At 31.6% G+C, this 19642-nt stretch overlaps 3 protein-coding genes across 3 annotated transcripts in view; 1 reads left to right on the top strand and 2 right to left on the bottom strand.

Annotated features, from left to right (window-relative positions):
- LOC144835888 (serine/threonine-protein kinase mTOR-like) overlaps window positions 1-19642 on the top strand; it is a 59375-nt gene that overhangs the window by 26795 nt on the left and 12938 nt on the right. Inside the window, exon 39 of the mRNA XM_078691007.1 lies at window positions 1143-1337. Within this exon, the coding sequence (XP_078547133.1) occupies window positions 1143-1337 (195 nt within the window). The remainder of the gene's footprint in view (window positions 1-1142; window positions 1338-19642) is intronic.
- LOC144835908 (uncharacterized) lies at window positions 3105-18448 on the bottom strand. The gene is made up of 2 exons (XM_078691029.1): window positions 18392-18448; window positions 3105-5612 (listed from the first exon to the last, which is right to left on the bottom strand). Exon 2 carries the CDS (start codon window positions 5398-5400, stop codon window positions 4549-4551), a length of 852 nt encoding a protein of 283 aa, XP_078547155.1. The 5' UTR covers window positions 5401-5612; window positions 18392-18448; the 3' UTR covers window positions 3105-4548.
- LOC144835889 (ATP-dependent translocase ABCB1-like) overlaps window positions 13875-19642 on the bottom strand; it is a 172470-nt gene continuing 166702 nt past the window's right edge. The window contains exon 25 of the transcript XR_013611122.1: window positions 13875-13909. The gene's annotated coding sequence lies outside the window, so the exon portion shown is untranslated. The remainder of the gene's footprint in view (window positions 13910-19642) is intronic.

Below are 19642 nucleotides of genomic sequence, written 5' to 3'. Positions count from 1 at the left end.
TAAATAGATTTCATAACAATCTGTCTGTATGTTTATGTAATTTCTATAAGTTTAAAAACAAAAGTTTAAACAGAAGAAGAAAAAAAAGAGAATTTCAAATATGTTATCATTGGTGTACATGTACTGGTCTGTAACTTAACATTGCATGATATCATTGATCCATGAATCTAACTCAATGATTCACAACCCCCATGCACATCGATTAGTTTAATGAGTTATGAGATGTTCCGGTCAATGAAACTGTCAAGACCAATAGTAATATAAAGATGATTTTAAATGGAAGAGGAAGAAGACATTGGTGACTCAGAAGGTGTTAGATAAGATAGTCATTTTTTTAATTGTGTTTAATAACTATTCAAAATCTATTCAAAATTCAGGAAACCTCTCCTCCCAAAAACAAACTGTCTGAATATGGGAAGATATCCTAAACCACGCCCTCTTTGAAAAGAGGAAACTACATTACAATTTTAATATGAACATCTTTCCTAAACCAGTACATTTTATAAAGCAAAATCTAAAAAAAATAAGAATTTTTTCACAGCCTTAATAACTAAAGTCTATAAAATGTGTATAACAACCAGACATTTTATTCTATAGATGGCATGTTTTGTAGGAGTTTACTAATAGTTTTTAAATGTTAACTTAGTTATTCTAGATTACTAGTTAACTATACTAGTTATCTTAGTTAATTAATTAGTTAACTAATAGTTTTTTATTTGTAATTTTCTTTATTTATAATCATTCTTTATTGTTTTGCTATTTAATCTTGCATAAGTATTAGAAATAAAACTAGTAAACTTAGTTAACTAGACTAATAGAACTACTAGTTATCTTAGTTAATTAATTAGTTAACTAATAGTTTTTTATTTGTAATTTTCTTTATTTATAATCATTCTTTATTGTTTTGCTATTTAATCTTGCATAAGTATTAGAAATAAAACTAGTAAACTTAGTTAACTAGACTAATAGAACTACTAGTTATCTTAGTTAATTAGTTAGTTAACTAATAGTTTTTGATTATCAACTTTCTTTATTCATAATCATTCTCCATTGTTTTAGCTATTTAAGCATGCATAAACAAATATTAGAAATAAAAATAACTCATCCACAAAAATAAGTCTTTCATTTTTTTAAAAATTTAGAATAATCAGTACGTTGCAACGTATGCCATCCCCGCTGTACAGGGATTTTTTCGTTCCATCTCGCTATCGAGCAGTAACTCGCTACAAGACACTCTACGTCTTCTCACCCTTTGGTTCGATTACGGCCAGTGTATGGACGTCTACGATGCGCTTGTTGAAGGGATAAAGTCTATTCAAATTGACACTTGGCTTCAGGTAGGACCATATATTTTTTTTTTATTATTGAAACATGGCACTTTGGTTTTTGTTTTTTATAATGGATTTACTGCCAATCAATTGTATGATACTTTCTTTCCTAGTTACATGACCCAAGACAATTTTTCCCATGTATAGAGCCCTCTGGCCCATTTACAATAAAATTATATTGGAAAAATTAAAAAAAATTATAAAAAACATCAATATATTTAACTAGGTTATTGACAGTTTCCAAACTCTGAAAATCAGAAACTCTCCCAAAATAGACTTTTCCGAAATGTTCCAAATTTATTTTTACCATAAAAGAAACATTCAGATTATCAGACTTTCCAGAAACATATTATTATTAGGCGTGTGTCCAAGGGTGAGTTGGGAGAGTTGACTATATTCAATTTGTTGCGTTTAAGTTTGAAACCAAGCTTTTACGGTTAATTTTGAGCCCTGTCATGTCTGTGTACTACATAAATTTATTTTAAAGTCACTGCTTGTATCGTAAGAAATCAGCATTGAGTAATACCAGTTGGTGAAATGCTGTACGGAAGTTGAAAACACCCTCATTTTACGTATGAACCTCGTCTGGTCAGTTTTAAACTAAAGGAAGTTTTTAATTGACAACATAAACAAGTTTATAGTCCAGCTGTTTATCTCCTGCGTTAGGCGGGTTGCAGGTCAATTTATCGTTTGCTGCTTACTTTAACCTAAAGTGACCGTAGGTTTCTCGTTAATTCAACGTCAGGTACTGTAAACGTCACAAACAATTTAAGTCTACACCACTATTATCGTTTTTATACTTTAATATATTTTTTTACTTTAATATATTTTTTTACTTAAACTAAAGGTACTGTCCCCCAAAAAACATGAAAAATGAAGATTAATTAAAATCAGACATTGAATAGGTTATCTTGTAGTATTAATAAAGTTTATCACTTTCGTAGACAAAAAAAATGGTAACAGTTTTTCAGGTAATTAAACTATTATGTGACATCAAAATGGCATATTCAACAAAAAACATTTTCATACATTTTTTTCAGGTTGACAATACATCTATAATATATTTTTTTACTCTAATATATTTTTTTTTTACATTTTCAATTCGCTTTCTGTTTATTATATTTAATCTCAATTGAGATCTGATCTGACTGATACCAACATCATTGTAATTTTTTTCAGTAATTTGCCTTTGTATTTTAACAGTACATGTAATATCTTTCATTTCAAATATAGTTTCAATTTCCTAATTTTATTTTTAAAATAACATAAAATCCTAAGAAATTATACTCTTTCTAATTAATTAGTCATTTCTCTGGTCCATCGGTCTTTCAGTTTTTGTATATTGTAGCAATGCTGTTTTATTTTTTTTACCTTTTAACTTAGTATTTGGGTTATTTTGAAAGGTTGTTTTCCAATTTAGGCTGTAAGGAAGGATGTAGTGTTTGGCGTCTCAGTTGGCGTTAAAATGGAAATCTGTTTTTCTGGAAGGTTCAAAAGTTATCAGTTACTTTAAAGATGGTATTAACCTGTCAGCATTTAACTTCTAAAGGAAATTGAGAATCTTAGTGTCAATTGTGTCTGTCTGGCAACTGATTTTAGTTGGAATAGAAGAGAAAAAAGGGTGTTTCATGTCCTAAATACAGCAAAAAAAATCTAGTGAATCCATGCAACACTAAATAAAACCGTAAGAAAACTCAATTTGTACAAATATTTTTATTCTATTATTTCTAAACATACACTATAGTTGCTATATTCAACAACAATACAACAACAATACTGTAGTACTAGTATTACATTAGGGATCATGTCAAAGTAATTACTGCAGTAACTACATTTTTTACTGCAGCAATGTAGGACTGCAGAGTTGGTGTAAAGTTCATGGGGCATGATGACGATTCATGCACAGAAATGAACCCAATAAATAACTTGTTAAATAACTCCATAAACAGGTTTAAACAAAATGTAGTTACTGTAGTAACTATAGTAGAGAAAGTTTTACATGGTCTCATTCTGACTAAACTAAAAACTGACCATATTATAATGAGGCTTAAATCGTTTTTCCTGAATGAAAATGTAATTGTTTTTTTATTTTACAAATTAACATATAATATCCAAAGAAATGTTCAAGTATCCTACAACAATTACATTTAAAACTTGACAGTAAATACTTCCAAAGTATATTAACTACTGAAGCAATTACAGCATTGTTTATGTGTAATTTGCAACATTGTTCATGTTTTAAAGTGGTGACAATGGTGTTTAATAATATTGATTACTCTATGAATAATGATGTGTGATTATTACAGTATATCCTCAGGTATAATCCCACCACTACTTTATGTCTGATTTCTCAAACAGGAATATCCTCTGGTATAGTCCCAGTATTGACTTTTGATCTGAATGTAAGCCTCTCTCTAGCCAGTTCAGATTAGTTTTTACAAGAAATGTTTAAACCTACTAATCATTTTTTATCTTAACCCAGGCTTTTCTCATGTATAGTCCCACCCCATGTTCTAAGGGGGTGGAATTATTCCAGATACAAAGACCAATTTTGGTTTTTATTTGTTCCATCATACTTCAACAACAGAGCAATATATAATAACAAGTGTGGAACATAGAAAGAGTGTTCTTTATGACTTGACCCCAATAAGTCATAATCAAATTGAAACTATGATTGATCACTACACACAAAATACAACTAAAATCTAGTTACAATAAATTCTTCTGTCGGTCGGTCCTGTGAGGCGTTAGATTTAGACTTTAAACACCATTGCTAAAAAAATGTACTATATAAAAAGACTAGATACATATTTTTTTTTTTAATCCTCACGTATAATACATATTTGTTGACATTTAAAAACCTATCACTATACAGCAAACTTGTATAATGCTATGGATTATATCATTACTAACATTTTTATTTTGTTATGTACATTGGTCGAGTAGTAGAGCATTCTTCATTGTACATTTTAATTAGTATGTTTTTCAACTCATCCTTGAGATTTTTTTAAACTGGCTGCCAGGGCCAGTAAACTACTGTAGTTATTACTGGCTTAAATTATTCTGACCAATCATTTTAACATACTTTCTGTGGAAAAATGCACTTGTTGAAATGGGCCACTAGTTTCTGCCAGGTTTTACAGGTCTTTGCCCAGCAGACCTGTGAAAGGGAACACTTGAAAAAATGCTTTGAATTTTATAAAACTTAAAAAAATAGTTTTTAGAGGGTAAAAAGAAGATGTCCCATAAAAGTTGTATACCGGTTGTTGTTACTATGCAGCTCATTGCCTTGATCAAGCTGAAGCCACACCTGGTCGGACCGCATTAATTCCAGAATTACACTATTACTTGTAGAATCGTAAGCATCACTACTATCATAATCATGAACAGCTACCTGTACCTCCCCATTTTTCATTAGCTTAACGTACGGGGAGCTTGTACGGGACGCTGTGTGGATGTGAAACATAAAAGCGTAAGCTCCGCGGACTTTCGCTGTGAATATGCCAGTATATTGATCAAAGCAATCGCCAACGTTTATGAATAATGACGCGTAAGTTAACACTTCGTCCATGTCAGCGGTCGCAGCGAGTGCAGAAATACGTGCCGCTGAGAAGGCAACATTCACGTTTGCTTTCTGCGTTTCACCAGACCCCGGTGGTCCTCGTGGCCCAGCTCTTCCTTGTAAACCGGGATGACCTCTTTGACCACTTGGTCCTTTCGGACCTCTGTCTCCTTTTTCACCGTCTATGCCAATGATGCCATCTTTTCCATTCTCTCCTTTGATTCCTTGTAAGCCTTGTAAACCATTATGTCCATTGGCACCATGGTTTCCAGGCATTCCCGGTATGCCTGGATTTCCCGGTGGACCTGGTGCCCCCGGATCCCCACGTACGCAACAGGAACTACACGTATCCTGTTCAATATCCCCATTGGCTTTCTTCGCCTTTAATAATTTTGCCTTACTATTTGGAATGTATTTATTAGCATTATCAGATTTAGCTGCATTTGCAATATCAGAAATGAACAAAAATCCTAAAACAAGAACAAATAACGAACACATATAGCGATCCATACTGAATAGGGTCAAAGTTTAATTCTGGTTTTTTTTTCTCAGAATGTCTTTTGAGTCATAAGTAATTGTTCAGTTAATGCAGTCTGCCATTTGATGTGTGTTTAATCAACACCTTTGCGTCTAAAATAAATGACTTAAATTATAAACACTTGATATTATGACCATTGGCGCAGTTCTTGGAATAACATTGAACAATTCTTGATTCATTTAATCTGAAAAATAAAGATTGAAATTAAAGTTACTCAAGTGCATTGTGAGCAAGTGAAACGGTTTTAACTAATAAAACTTTGTTACCGTTTATTAACTTGTTGGTTTAGGGCCAAAATATATCTTATTCAATTTGACTCTATAGGAATCAACATGTAATTCATAACTGTGGAAAGAAAGAATTGATTTCTACCCATTTGGTAATAATAATAATAGAGATCATGTCAAAATTATTCTACTGCAGTTACTGCAGTAACCACATTTTTAAACAAAAATACATTTATTATATAATTTTTGAACAATGAAGAGATATTATGCAGACAGTATAATATGCATTAAACCGTGTGTATTATTAGGACTAATAGTACACATAGGTAATAATAAACTACACAAGTAGTTACTGCAGTAATATTAATTGACATGAAGAAACCTCCAATAGTGCAAAATATAATATACATGATAAAAATATATTTGAAAACAATTTCATCTGGTTTCAATGTAGTAATAAGATACAGAAACGACTTATCAACTGAAGAATTGTCTGGCATAGTGTTAGTTTGACGAAACTGTCTTGACACATGTAATAGTTTTACACTGGTTTTTAATTTATGATTACTGTATATCTTATTTACAGTATATCATATGTATATCATATTTTTAAGCATTTCACCCAGAAAATTTGTTTGAACATTTGTTTGTAATGGCCCAATATTAATGCACTTTTAACCACTTCTATTCCATGATCGGCGAGATCTAAGTGACAGTTTATTTAATGATGTTAGATTGTAGGAGCGGCGATTACATCAATTTTGACAGACTTTGAACCAAGTTGAAATATTTAGTATCTTAAGCTCTCTACACTATCAAACTTTATGTGACAATGTGATGTGCCCATATGGACATGATGATGTCATATCACTACTATATTTGGGCATATCACTACCATATTTGGGCACATCAAACTGTTTTTGTCAAACTAGTTATATAGTGTAGGTTCCTATTATATGAATGTTGTTTGTGAATGTTTCTTTAATGTCTATTAAACTCACGGTGTTTCTCATCTGCAAGATGGCTTCCGTAGCACGAAAATCATGTATTAAAGTCATGTTAACCATTTCCTTAAATGCATTATTCATTTAATTTTTTTTTTATTATAAATTACTATTGGATTAATTAATCGATATGCCAATGGAAATTGGATTTGAACGTTGAATTAGTTTGTTTATACAGATTGTGTTAGAGTTGGTGTAACTGTTATTAAAGGGGACTCCTTTGAGGTGTTGATCTTGCTGTTAAAATATATTGATAATATGTTTTCATTCATACACTTTTTGCAATTTAAATGTAGCTTGGTTTCTGTAAAAGTCTAGGAGACATAAATAGTGTGAACTATAGTTCATTTCCACTATTAACAAGCTCTAACAAACAGAAGTACTGTTATCACAATCACACAAATATTAATGATTATTGATCGATTGTTCTTTTTTTTTATCGCTACAGTTAAATATATTCCCACAGGCCTTGTTAGCACAGTTTATATAAACATTTGGTTGTTTGAAAACTCATACAAGCTTTGACCAATCAGAGTGCAGAGTTGTTATCATTGTTGAAGCTACACAAAAAAGACAATGATATATCTGTACAGTGAAGAAAAGAGAAAGTAATACATGTAATTACTACTAAGTACATGAGCCATTAAGGTTGTCTGTTAATGTTTAATTTATTTTATTGTAACAAATACAGTTAGTGCAATAGTACCTTCTACAATGTACTTTCCATTCTGTATTAACGGACCATGTTAAAATTACTCTCACTGCAGTACATTTTGTTTATATTCTAGTCTATGCAAAAACAATCTTTTCTGGGTATATCATACACACTGTATTGTTGCAGTAAAAATATAATTACTGCAATAGAATAATTTTCAAATAATAATAATAATTAGTTTTTATTTTGTAATTTTTTTTATTTTGTAATTTTTTTTATTTTGTAATTTTTTTTATTTTGTAATTTTTTGTTATATTTTTTTTAGAATTTATTTTCAATATTTAGTTTTGCCATTAAATGTGAAATTTACCCCCAATTTTTTTGTTAAATAATCTAGTATATATTCATCATACTTATAATAAGAGAACCCTAAACTAAGAAATGACAATTGACTCAATGTTATGCAATTCAAATACAACTAATGTTACTCTTTGATTGGCTGATAGTCCTCACGCCTCAATGAATATGCCACTGAATAGCGGACTCTGTAAATGGTGGCCTACACACAATGTTTTAATTTTACTTTTTGGCAAATAAATATAATAATCCATAACTATTTTGTAAAATGTAACATTCCATTAGCCATAATAATTTAATTTGGGTTTAAAATGAAATGCCTTTTTTTGTATTTAATTATGAAGAATGCACTTATTCTAATACTAATTGCCCTTCTTAATAATATACCACTGTTTTACATTATCATATCCAGGTGCACCACTGTTTCATATTACCATATCCAGGTGCTAAACAAGCATTTGATTTACACCCTATTGGGTCATAGGTGTGACATGATATACCTATAAGTGTTCCCAATCTATTTTCGCTTTACAAAGTACTAAATTGTGTTATTTGTTATAAATTGCTTTGACAAGCTTTGCAGTGTGATAAATAACTAGATATTTAATACCTTATAAAAGGTAATACAGACTGGAATGCATTTAATACTATCCCTTCAGGTGTAAATATATAATTGCATCTAATTCATACAAATTTTCAATTCAATTTGATAAAAATTCATAAGAAATTGTAATAGTAGACTGTGTACAATAACCACTGCGTTATTTGGAATTTGAGGTTTAAATTGAGCAAAAAATCTGCCTGCTTTTTGCCCTAATGTTAGGGTAACAATATATTACAATCACCTAACAATCAAACAACCAGGCAGAGAATTTTGTACAAATTTGATTAAATCCATGAAAGTACAGTCTGGTGACACCGAGCCTACTGTAGATACTTAAGATGTCTTGTGCCTATTCCAAAGAATTATTGGTTTGATTAGCAATAAAAATCTTAAGCTGATCTGTCTACACTATCAAACTTTATGTGACAAAATAATGTGATGTGCCTATGGACATGATTATGTCATACCACTACCATATGTTGGTATATCACTACCTTATTTGGGCAACATCACACTTTTTTTGTCAAACTAGTTTGGTAGAGCTTTAGCTACATCCCTGTGTAAGGGAATTTGAACAAACCAGAATGTTCTTTTTCAAAAAAAAAAAGAAGCAAAAATCATCAAAAGCTAGACTATAAGTTTACCATAATTTCCACTTCCACCAGTCTATGGTTCGAAAAGGCACTTCACTGCCAGTAAAAATAAGGGAAGGGGTTAAGTTGAACCTCTCAAACTCCCTAGCTATAAGCTTAACACTACTGTAGCTGTCTATCAATGAGCCAACAATAAAATAGTAATAAAAGAATACATTTATACACATCTACAGACTGTGAAATACTCAGTGAATGATCGATAGAATTAGAATTATAGTATAATACTCACCTGTCGTTCATCACCGGAATGTTTTGTTGTTAGAAGTTTACTAAAAGTAATACTGGCGCAATCTGGGTTTAACGTTTTTAACACCCTAAATATTTCTTTGTAAACAATTCCTTTTAAATTCATATAGCACAATAACAAAAAGATTCCAAGGTTTATCAGACTAGAAAGTAGCTCTTTTATTATCAGTCCATTTTGATCAGGCAATCCACTTTAAAAATTAAATACGATAATTGTTGAATATTGACGGATTAGTTATACTTTTGATTTTGATAAATAAGACTAAGTACCAACATTTTAGTTTTTCAATAAAAAAGGAATATTTCGTATAATAGTTGTATTCAACAAAAACTAATCTTGAATATACTGTCATTGTGATATTAGTGAAATAGTGAAAAAAATACAAAATTAAAGAAATACATGAATTTGAATTAGAAAAACAAATTTCTGCGTATTTCTTGCATATTCAATTATTCTCGCCCCACATCCAGTTTAATTCACATATTTTGGATAATTGCCAATGGTTCATAAATGAAATCATTTACTATCCTTCTTAAACATTTTATACACAAGATGCTCTGCATAAAAGCTCTGTCTACACTATCAAACTTTATGTGACAACAAAATGTGATGTGCCCATATATGGACATGATGATGTCATATCACTACTATTTTTGGGTATATCACAATCTAACAACTATCTATCTAAAAAAATTTTTTTTTTAATCTAAAATCTAAAACTATCACAAGATACATGTACGTACATTTAATTTAGTATCCACCCAACTCTTCCTCCATCCCATCTCATAATATCCCAACTTAATTTTATATCCAGGAGGGTGGGCTTATTACCTCCATATTAAATGTAACATCCATCTGCACCTGGGGTAACAAGTGAAACATAATCTTGTTCTTCCTTGTTTTAAGTTTATCCCAGGAGATCATATATAGTTCCAATTTTAATCACTTTCTTTCCTATGTTTTTACAGTCCACCATGTCACACATTTGGAATTTCAAATTTGTCTAAATTGGATGGTCAGAAGGTTTTGAAAGCAAAACAACATTTTTGTGTTAAGTTTGTCAAAAGAGTTGTTTGTGTTTTAAATGGATTTTAATTCATAAATTCAGCCTACCTGCAGTACTAACCATTGCTTTGTCCTGATTTCTACTCTGGGGTCACCGTCACTGAGGTCTGACCTGTGGATTCTTTTATGAGAACTTCAAAGAGAGTTAATATGATTTAAGACTACTGATACTACAGTACACTACTAATTTGTTACCTCTCATTAAACCTTTTGCCTGTTCTTACATCCCTTGAGTCATACAGTAACATATTGCTGTACTATGAGGGTTCAGGTTCAGTTCAAAGGCACTCATTGCTATCATTTAAGGAACATCTCACAATTATTCTACTGCAGTTACTGCAGTAATTCTACTGCAGTTACTGCAGTAACTACAAAAACCTGCTTTTACATACAGGTTAAAGAGCAAGCAAAATGTATAAATTACTGCAATAACTGCAGTAGAATAATTTTGACATGGTCTCTATAGAGGCATAGATAAACCCAAAACATAATAAACTTGATTGAACAAACGCTTTTGTATCAGCAGGACACGTTCATAAGACATTCATTTACAAGGCAATATAAAACAAGACAGAAAAATACTGCTTATTTAATTATGCCTATTATAATTTTTTTTAATATATACACAAGCTGTAACCTTCTTTTGCGATGCCCTCTTCTTTTTTCTATTATTCAATTGTTTGATTCTGTATATTTAAACATCTAAATGTTTATTTTGATTGTTTGGTTGATATTTTAAATATTTGTCTTGTTTATTCCTACTGGATGATATGTCTACATGTGTAGTACAGTTCCTAGGATGTAAATAAAACCGTTTGTTCTGGTTGATTCCTCAAGGATTTACTTTTGTTACCCATCAAATACTGGTTTCCTAGGCATTCAATTATTATTGTGAACAATTTGTTCTAGAAGAAATGAATTTTGTCACACATGAAGTGTTTGAAAACTTGAGAGTTGAGACCTAATGAGGTCTCATTTTTGTATAGTACTACTGCTAGGGTCTCATTTTTCGTATAGTACTAGGGTCTCAGTTTTGTATAGTACTATAGAGTCTCATTTTTCATATTGTTGGGTGTCTGGTCTCTTTCAAATCACCCATATTTTACTATGTACCTTGGTGTAGAGTCACTACTATAATAGGACTGGTATAGAGTGACACTTGGTTCTGATAACAACCTTAATGACTTCCTTGTGACCCTGTTACCCCTCATCTAATGCAAGTTATTCTACTAGACATGCTCTTCTCCCAATGAGCTATTTATTTAAGCATACCAGAGGGAGCTTAAAATAATATAATGTTCTAAGGGTATCATCATCACTGCCAACCAAAAAATGTGTTGGGTTTCATGTAACAAACTGGTCCAGGTGACTTAGCCCATGTTTCCGCAGCCAAACATTAACCGATATTTAACAAAAAAACTGCCTTTGGAAACCGGGTTTAACCGATTCCACTTGATGAAAAATTAACCGATTATTATCTCGTTCAAATCGGATAATTATCGAATAAATGCGACAATTTTAAACCTTTGACCTGGAGGACAAATTGTTGCGTTGTGATTGGGCATCTGGTTGTTGTGGTAATAACTGATCATGTGCACTTTATTGCTTAAAAAATTAACCGATAATTTTGTTTTGGCTCCGGAAACACAGCCTATTAAACCAGAGGATTATTTAAATTATAACATTTTCTTTATTACCTTTATATGGAGTGTGAATATGACTTATCAAAAACCTATGGGTTGGAGCCAAGCATTTTTCGTATTCAATTAAATGGCAGCTATTGCATGACGTACACCTTCATCTTGTTAAAAAGTTAAAGTGTATCTGTCAAGGGATTCTTTCCTGTTATAAATTTGATATCCTGTCTGGCATGCTCCAGTAATCTGCACTACACCTGTGTCTAACACATCTACAGTGTACTAGGTCTACAGTACTACTAGGCTACTGTATTTTTTTGTAATAGACTGATGCTTATCACCAGAATGCATCCCAGGGGTAGAAACATACCCTCAGTGGAAGCCCTGCCCTGGATATAGCATACCCTCGGTGTAGCCCTGTCCTGGATATAGCATACCCGCGATGTAGCCCTGCCCTGGATAAAAGCATACTCTCGGTGGAAGCCCTGCCCTGGATAAAGCTTGTCATGGATCAGGCCACTGAGTGGAAACCCTACCCTGGATAAGAGCCTAACCTGTACGTTTTGTTGGTACCTCAAAGCTCACTCACTAAAGCCTAAAAGCCAAAGAGCTTCAAATCTGAGTATTTTTTGTGTACTCGGATAAAAGAAAATTAAACTTATATAACCTTTGTCTGTAGCCTAAAAGGTGTGAAATATATACTACACAACAATATTTATGTCCTACATCTGCCATTAAATGGCACTCATTCATTTGTCCATAAGGATAGATTGAGATTGACTGACCAAGGAGTGACCTCCTGTTTGTCCACAATGTTAGATTGAGATAGACTGAACACGAAGTAACCTCCTACTCTTCTTAAAGATGCACTTGGTATTAATCTTTAAATAAACACAAGCTATGTGAACACTGGACCTCCGGTTTTCAGTCCTTATCCGAAAACATTATAATTGGATTTCGTTCAAGGAGAGCTCGCCTGCCTTAACTTTAGTGTATCTCTTTTATATCAGAGGCACAGTCTTAATGAGATGTGCAACAAGTAAATAGAAATTTTAAAAAATTTTAGAAAACAAATTACAAAATATTTACAAAGTATGCTTTGTCATGAACAACTGAAAAAGCTCAGCCACTCGACTTGGCACAAACTGTCTAGGATAGGAAGAGTCAAGATGGGCAGAATAGATTGGAATTATTCTGGACTAAGGAGGTTAGGATGAAGGAGATAAAGAAAGGGGAGATTTGTAGTATATAAACACGGCTTTTAAAATGTGACAATTATTCTATACCAATTATATTCTAGTAGCATGTTATAACATTCTTATAAATTTGTATTTACCCTCATTTAGTAATAATTCCATATTTGGCAAGAATTCAAGACAAATTAATTGAATTATTTAAATTAAAATAATAAAGATAAATTAATTACCAAATTTGATCAAATTGAACAGATTAGTAATTTAGATGGCCTGGGGAAAGTCAACTGGGCACCATGAAGGAAGTGGGTTTTGTAAAGTGCAAATAAATGTGTGCATGTTTGGGAAATTTTCATTTTAAAGATTGAATGATTAAGATTCAGTCTGAATTTTCTTTAGTATACAGGGCTTAAAATTCACCTTTGAAACAATTTGCTAATTTTTTATAATTTTCTAGTTGAAATTTTAAAAACTATCTAATATAATGTTTGCTGGTTGTAATTCTTTTTCTAAAAATAGTTACTTTACGTTTTTTTTGTTGAGTATGCCATTTTAATGTCACATAATAATTATCCATTTTGACCAAAAATCGGATCGAAAAAAAATGTATTTACCTGAAAAAATATAATTTAAAGCAAAAAATGGTCAAATTGGCTGCCATGCAGCCAATTGTTTGTGGTGAAATTTAACCATTTATTTTTTCATTTTATAAGTGGAAACATTATTTTTTTTCTTTTTTTGTCTATGGAAGTGATTAAATTTATTAAAACTACAAAATAACATATTCAAAGTCTGATTTAATTAATCTTCATTTTTCATGTTTTTTGGGGACAATACATCTCAAAGTTGCTTGTGATTGTTAATTTCTGTAAATTATATTTTTTTACAGAATTCATAAATTTGTCTGGAGTTACTTGTTTAAAATAGTTGGGTTTGCTAGGGGCTAAAACATAAATTTCCAAATATGTACTGTAGCAATAAGTTATTTTTATGTTGCAGTTTTCTACACCACACTTAGCAAAAGTTTTCCTTATAATACACCTTTCATAGCTGGGAGGTCCATACTGCGACATTATATGCTTCACATTGTATGACATTCCCATAAAAAGTGTTTTTCTGTTTGATATAATTATTTATTACCTTGATTTTAATAAATAAAAGTAGAATGCAATTTTTGTATGATTGATAGTTACTAGATTTCATTGGAATGAAACATTTCACAAACTCTGGGGATCACTCTATGATTATTTTACTGCAGTTACTGCAGTAAGGTCATTTTATTTAACTGCAATAACATCATTTCAGTTGGTTTTCAATGAAGTCATTTATAAGGCAGGTACTGCAATAAACATTGTGTATGTTATACTATATCCAAAAAAGTGGTTGTTGATAACTTGCATAAACATGTTAAAAATAAACAAGATGTAGTTATATTAGAATAATTTTAATATGGTCCCTTATTTTATTTATACTAATAAATAATATAATAATAAATAATAAATGAATTTAATACTGAAATAAATATTTTTACTGTTGGAAAGACTTGTGTAAAAATCTTGAAAATGCCAACAAGAAATATAGCGGCCACACTCCTTGTAAATTTTAGAGGACATTTTAGATGAAGTCAAGACCCTGGGAAATAAATTTTGTTGAGGCTTAATTTGAAATGCAACTCATGAAAAATGTTTTGGATAAAACAAAAGTTGAGTCCTGAAGTGGGCGTTCTACTGTAATTATATATTGTCATATTTTCAGTATTTTGCCTCTGGATTTATATAATAATATATATTTTGGGGACTAGTGCTGTTCCGCCGTACCACGCCGAGAATGTCGCTATCCAATCGAGTTTGAACAATACCATGAAATCCCTAGTGGTCTAATGGTTAGGACAGCTGCATATCCAGCAGAAGGGCCGGGTTCAAGTCTCGGTTGGGACAACTTTTTCTCATTCTCACAGATTTCCTCATCTTATCGTTTCAAATAAATTTCATTTCAGTATATCACCGGGCGGTTCTTTGCATGTTGTGTTTATATATATTTTTGGAGTGAAAAAATGATGATGATGATGATGATGATGAGTTTCCGTAAGAACCAATCAAATCTTCGGATATATTCTAATTACAGTTTGATTATTATCACAGCCAATAAGCTATAATTAAACATGGCATATTCTAAAAGTTATATCAAAGCAAGGTTTTTTTTAATATATGTGTGAACGGACAGACAGCAGCCAAATTCTAGTTTATATCCCCCTTCAACGGAAGGGAGAATACATGCTGATGACCGGTGGGTCCCCTGGGGGTCCATTCATTTACTTCATGTGGACAGGTGGTAGGAAACATTAAAAATGTTTTTATTAGTTTAGTTTGTAAATAAGTATTGGTTTATAATAACTGTCACCATTTTGTGTTTATAAGCGCCGTGATTTTGGTATGTTTGGATGTTTTGAACTTTTTAATAGCTACATTTGTTTTTTGATGGCTCATATCAGCTGCTGTTTTAGATCATTTAATTTTAGGATTCCAGAATATGTTAAAAGAAAAATGTTAGTTGAAGTTTAAATGTTGATGGTTTAGGTATGGCAAGCGGCCAGCTTATGTGAAGGGGAATATTGTATCTTATAACATCTAAAAAACTCTGTCTATACTATCAAACTTTATGTGACAAAAAAAATGTGCCCATATATTGACGTCATGATGTCAGATCACTACCATATTAGGGCATCACTACCATATTTGGGCACATCAAACTAGTTTGATAGTGTAATATGCCCCTTTTCCCATCATTTCCTATATTGCTTGGTTTTTCTTTTCTTCCATTCCATTAGCTTATTGTTCTTTTTTTTTTTGCAGTATACAATATTTTTAGATACAGAATTTTCACTTACATAATTGTTTTTAAAAAAAGCATTATCCTTATCTCTGTCTAATTGAGAGGAGGGGGCATCAGGCACACACCACCAAAAAATTCACAATACACAAACCACACCCCAGCCTGTGCCTTCAGCAGAAAATGTGTTCTCCTCTATAGATAATGCTAGATCAGCTCCTGTTTGATTTGTATGCAGCAGTACATTTAAAAATATTTTAGGTGTATTGTGTAAAAAGTTAGCGTTACTCATCTCCAAATGCAAGCATTGTGAATGATCACTAAATTGTTTTTGATATGTTGGAAATTAAAAACATATTTATCTGTTGCCAGGATATGGGTATTCATCTTGATTCCTCAAATTATATTAAGTTGTTGGATGGTGTTAAATGATTGGCCGTCAAAACATTATCATAATATTTTCACTAAACTGATTTAATATTGATGGTGCAGTATCAAATTTATTAAACTTTGTTCTACAAAGGCAATCTAACAACAAGACACTGAGTTTTCCTTGCCAAGATAGGAACTCGTAACAGTCCTTTGATCTTATGGCCGTGTTTCCACAGAAAAAAATTAACCGATAATTAACTGGAAACGGAGTTTAACTGATTCCACTCGATAACAAATTAACTGATAAACTGCCTGTGGAAACAGGGTTTAACAGATTCCACTCAAGAAAAATTAACGATAATTATCTCATCATATCAAATCGGATAATTATCGGATAAATGCGATAATTTTTAACCTTTGACCTGGAGGACAAATTGTTGCAATGTGATGGGCATCTGGTTGTTTTGGTAATAAATGATAATACGCACTTTATTGGTTGAAAAATTAACCAATAATTTTTTTTGCCTTTGGAAGCACGGCCTATGTCTGGCTGCGACAAATATCAACAATACTGTTATGAACATATTCTCTGCGGCGCGCAGTGTCTGTTAAAGGGCGTGAACCTGATAGTGCAGTAAAGTAATCTTGACATGGTTCCTAAAGAGAACTGATTAAAGATTGAAACACCTTTGAACAATCTTGCGATAATAAATGCATTTTAAAGTTTTACGTCCAACTTTATTATATTTTAGCTTAGGTTGTAGCTAACAAAACTTAAATCTTTTCCCTTTTATCCCAAAAATGTATTTTAATTTGAATAATTTTGAATATGGGTCATATTGAAACCTTTTCAAAACACAATCCACATTCAAACAAAAAACAAGAAATGTCCGTCCACGTTTAAATCTGTAATTACCATGCTACGCACCATGCACGATGTTCCTGTGTTATATTAAAATCAGCACTGTGCTACTGACCCATACCGCCTTCAAATGTCATAAACATTTAAAGAGTTTGATAATATAAACCCCACCGCTTTCACCAGTTAGATTTCATTACAACACAAGGTTATTGAACATTAGAGTAATGTTTCCTTTTAAATAATTGCATATTTTCCCATAGGTGGGTTTATAATTGAGCCGGTTGTTGGAATTAAGATGTAAATATATTTCATATGTTAGTTTTATTTAATTCATATTTTTTGTAATATGTTTCTTTTTCCAGAAACCGTTTTTGACAAGAATGTATTTTTTTTATTATTATCATGTTTGATTTATGTATTAACATTTATGTGAATATTCTTATGTTCTTCTAATCCGTCACCAATTGTCAAAAAAAGAAATGATATCTGTGTTTGTGGAACTAGGTACGCAATGATAACATTATTAACATTCCAACATCTGTCTACAGCACCGAATCCATGCTTTTATCAGTACAGAAATTACCTTAACATTTCTTTCCCATCTGTCACTCCCTCTACCTTTTCAACCCTACACCAATGTGAGAAGGCTTGAGTTCAGTGGCCGTATTTACCATTTTCACATGACTTTGGCTAAGGGAAACACGTTCCCTCAAAAGTAAGAAAATCTCCTATCTAAGTGAATACAATTAAAGGGAAATATTTATTGAGTTAAGTGAAAAAATTAATATTTAAGGGAAATATCTCACTTAAATGTGATTGGTGAATACGGCCACTGTCTCACTTTCCTTGTTTGGTAAGATGCCTCTATGGCAAATCATTGCACTCAATGCCTCATACTACGGATTGGAAGTTGTTAGTGCTATATGCATAATATAAACTATACTATACAGAACTTGAAGAAACAGGTGATAGTCCCTCACTCTGCTAATTATGGTAGGATGCACTTTTATTTGGCTTGTTTGGATAGAGGGCCAAATCTGAATTTCCACAATTCCCAAATCCAATTGACGACCATTATATATACATTTAAATAATGGAAAAAAAACAAAATTCGAGATAATTTCATTTAAATGTAACACAAGTAAAAGTGGTATTATAAACAAAATCACTCGACCACTGAAAGATTGAATATTTCTTTGCATTGATTATTTAAAAATGTTTAATAAGGCATTCACCAAAAACTTGGAAAAAAACTTACCTTTTATCAATCTAAATAATATCCACAAGTACAAAGAAAGTCTTTCACAGTTTTACTAATTTTCTGCAATATTATACTTTGCAATTTATTTCACTGTCAACCAGGTATCATCTATCTAATTGGTCAATTTGGCACTGACTGATCTGATTGGTTATCAAACTTTTTAAGGTCATGCATATGCATTATCTTTTTGGGTTATTCCATTTTAGGAAAATTATTTCACTTTTTTAGCAGATTACTGATCCCATTCATACATCAAAATTGTAAAGTAAAAACATGTTATTTTCCTAATGCAAATTGAATATAATATAATGCACATACTAATTTATTTATAGTTACCCTAGATTGGAATTAAAGATACAGTACAGTACCTTGGATTTGAATTAAAGCTACCCTGGATTTGAATTAAAGCAACCCTGGATGTTAATTAGTACTATGTTGGATTGTTATGTATACCTGGTTGAGATATAGCTAATCTTTTATCACCTATAGACATCTCTTGAATTTATTCATAGAGATAAGACGTTTGATATTTTACCTAAATTACAGTATTCATGTTTTCTATAGAGGATGTCTGACATTTCTGGCGACAAGTTGCTTCCGCCAATTTTATATTGCTGAGACAACTTTTTCCCAGAACCATGTTTAGTTGCATCAACCAGTAGACTGTATCAACCTCTATTATAACCACCCTGGATTTTAATTAAAGGTACCCTAGATGTGATATGTCTGAATTTTTTAATTCTTTGAATTAAAATTCCTGAAAGTAGATGAACCACAGTTGCTCTAAACACGTCTTTTTACAATATGTAGTAATTTGTAAAACAAATGCCAAGATCAGTTGCACAAGTCGTTAAAGTTATAGTTAGATAGCTAAGATTTATACTCAAATCTGCTTGACAAAGTGAGAGAAATCAATTTTATTCACTTATTTATGTTTCTGATAATGAAAAAAACACAAAATAATTAAGGTGCCACAAATAAAGTCTTTATTTGTGGCATCTTAGTTATTTTGTGTTTTTTTTATTATTAGATTTACCAAACAAATATTGTACCCATTCATTGTGATTAAACCAGGAAACATGATGCATCAAAAATTGGGGTATAAATAAAAACGACCTGAATGGTCCTGGGAAGGTTTTAAAACTACATTTGAAAACCGCCATTTTGGACCCCTCATAGATTGTACACTATACTGTAACTTCTATTTCTTCTTCTACTGTAACTTCGCCTAGTAAAACTATGGTGTGC

The sequence above is a fragment of the Antedon bifida genome, chromosome 2 (genome assembly GCF_963402885.1).
Source record: "Antedon bifida chromosome 2, ecAntBifi1.1, whole genome shotgun sequence".
Taxonomy (NCBI): domain Eukaryota; kingdom Metazoa; phylum Echinodermata; class Crinoidea; order Comatulida; family Antedonidae; genus Antedon; species Antedon bifida.
The sequence above is the reverse complement of the archived record's forward strand: the minus strand, read 5'-3'. Positions and strand labels throughout refer to the sequence as shown.

Excerpts from the sequence above, each read along its gene's own strand:
- LOC144835908 (XM_078691029.1), bottom strand. The coding sequence starts at position 5,400 with ATGGATCGCTATATGTGTTCGTTATTTGTTCTTGTTTTAGGATTTTTG.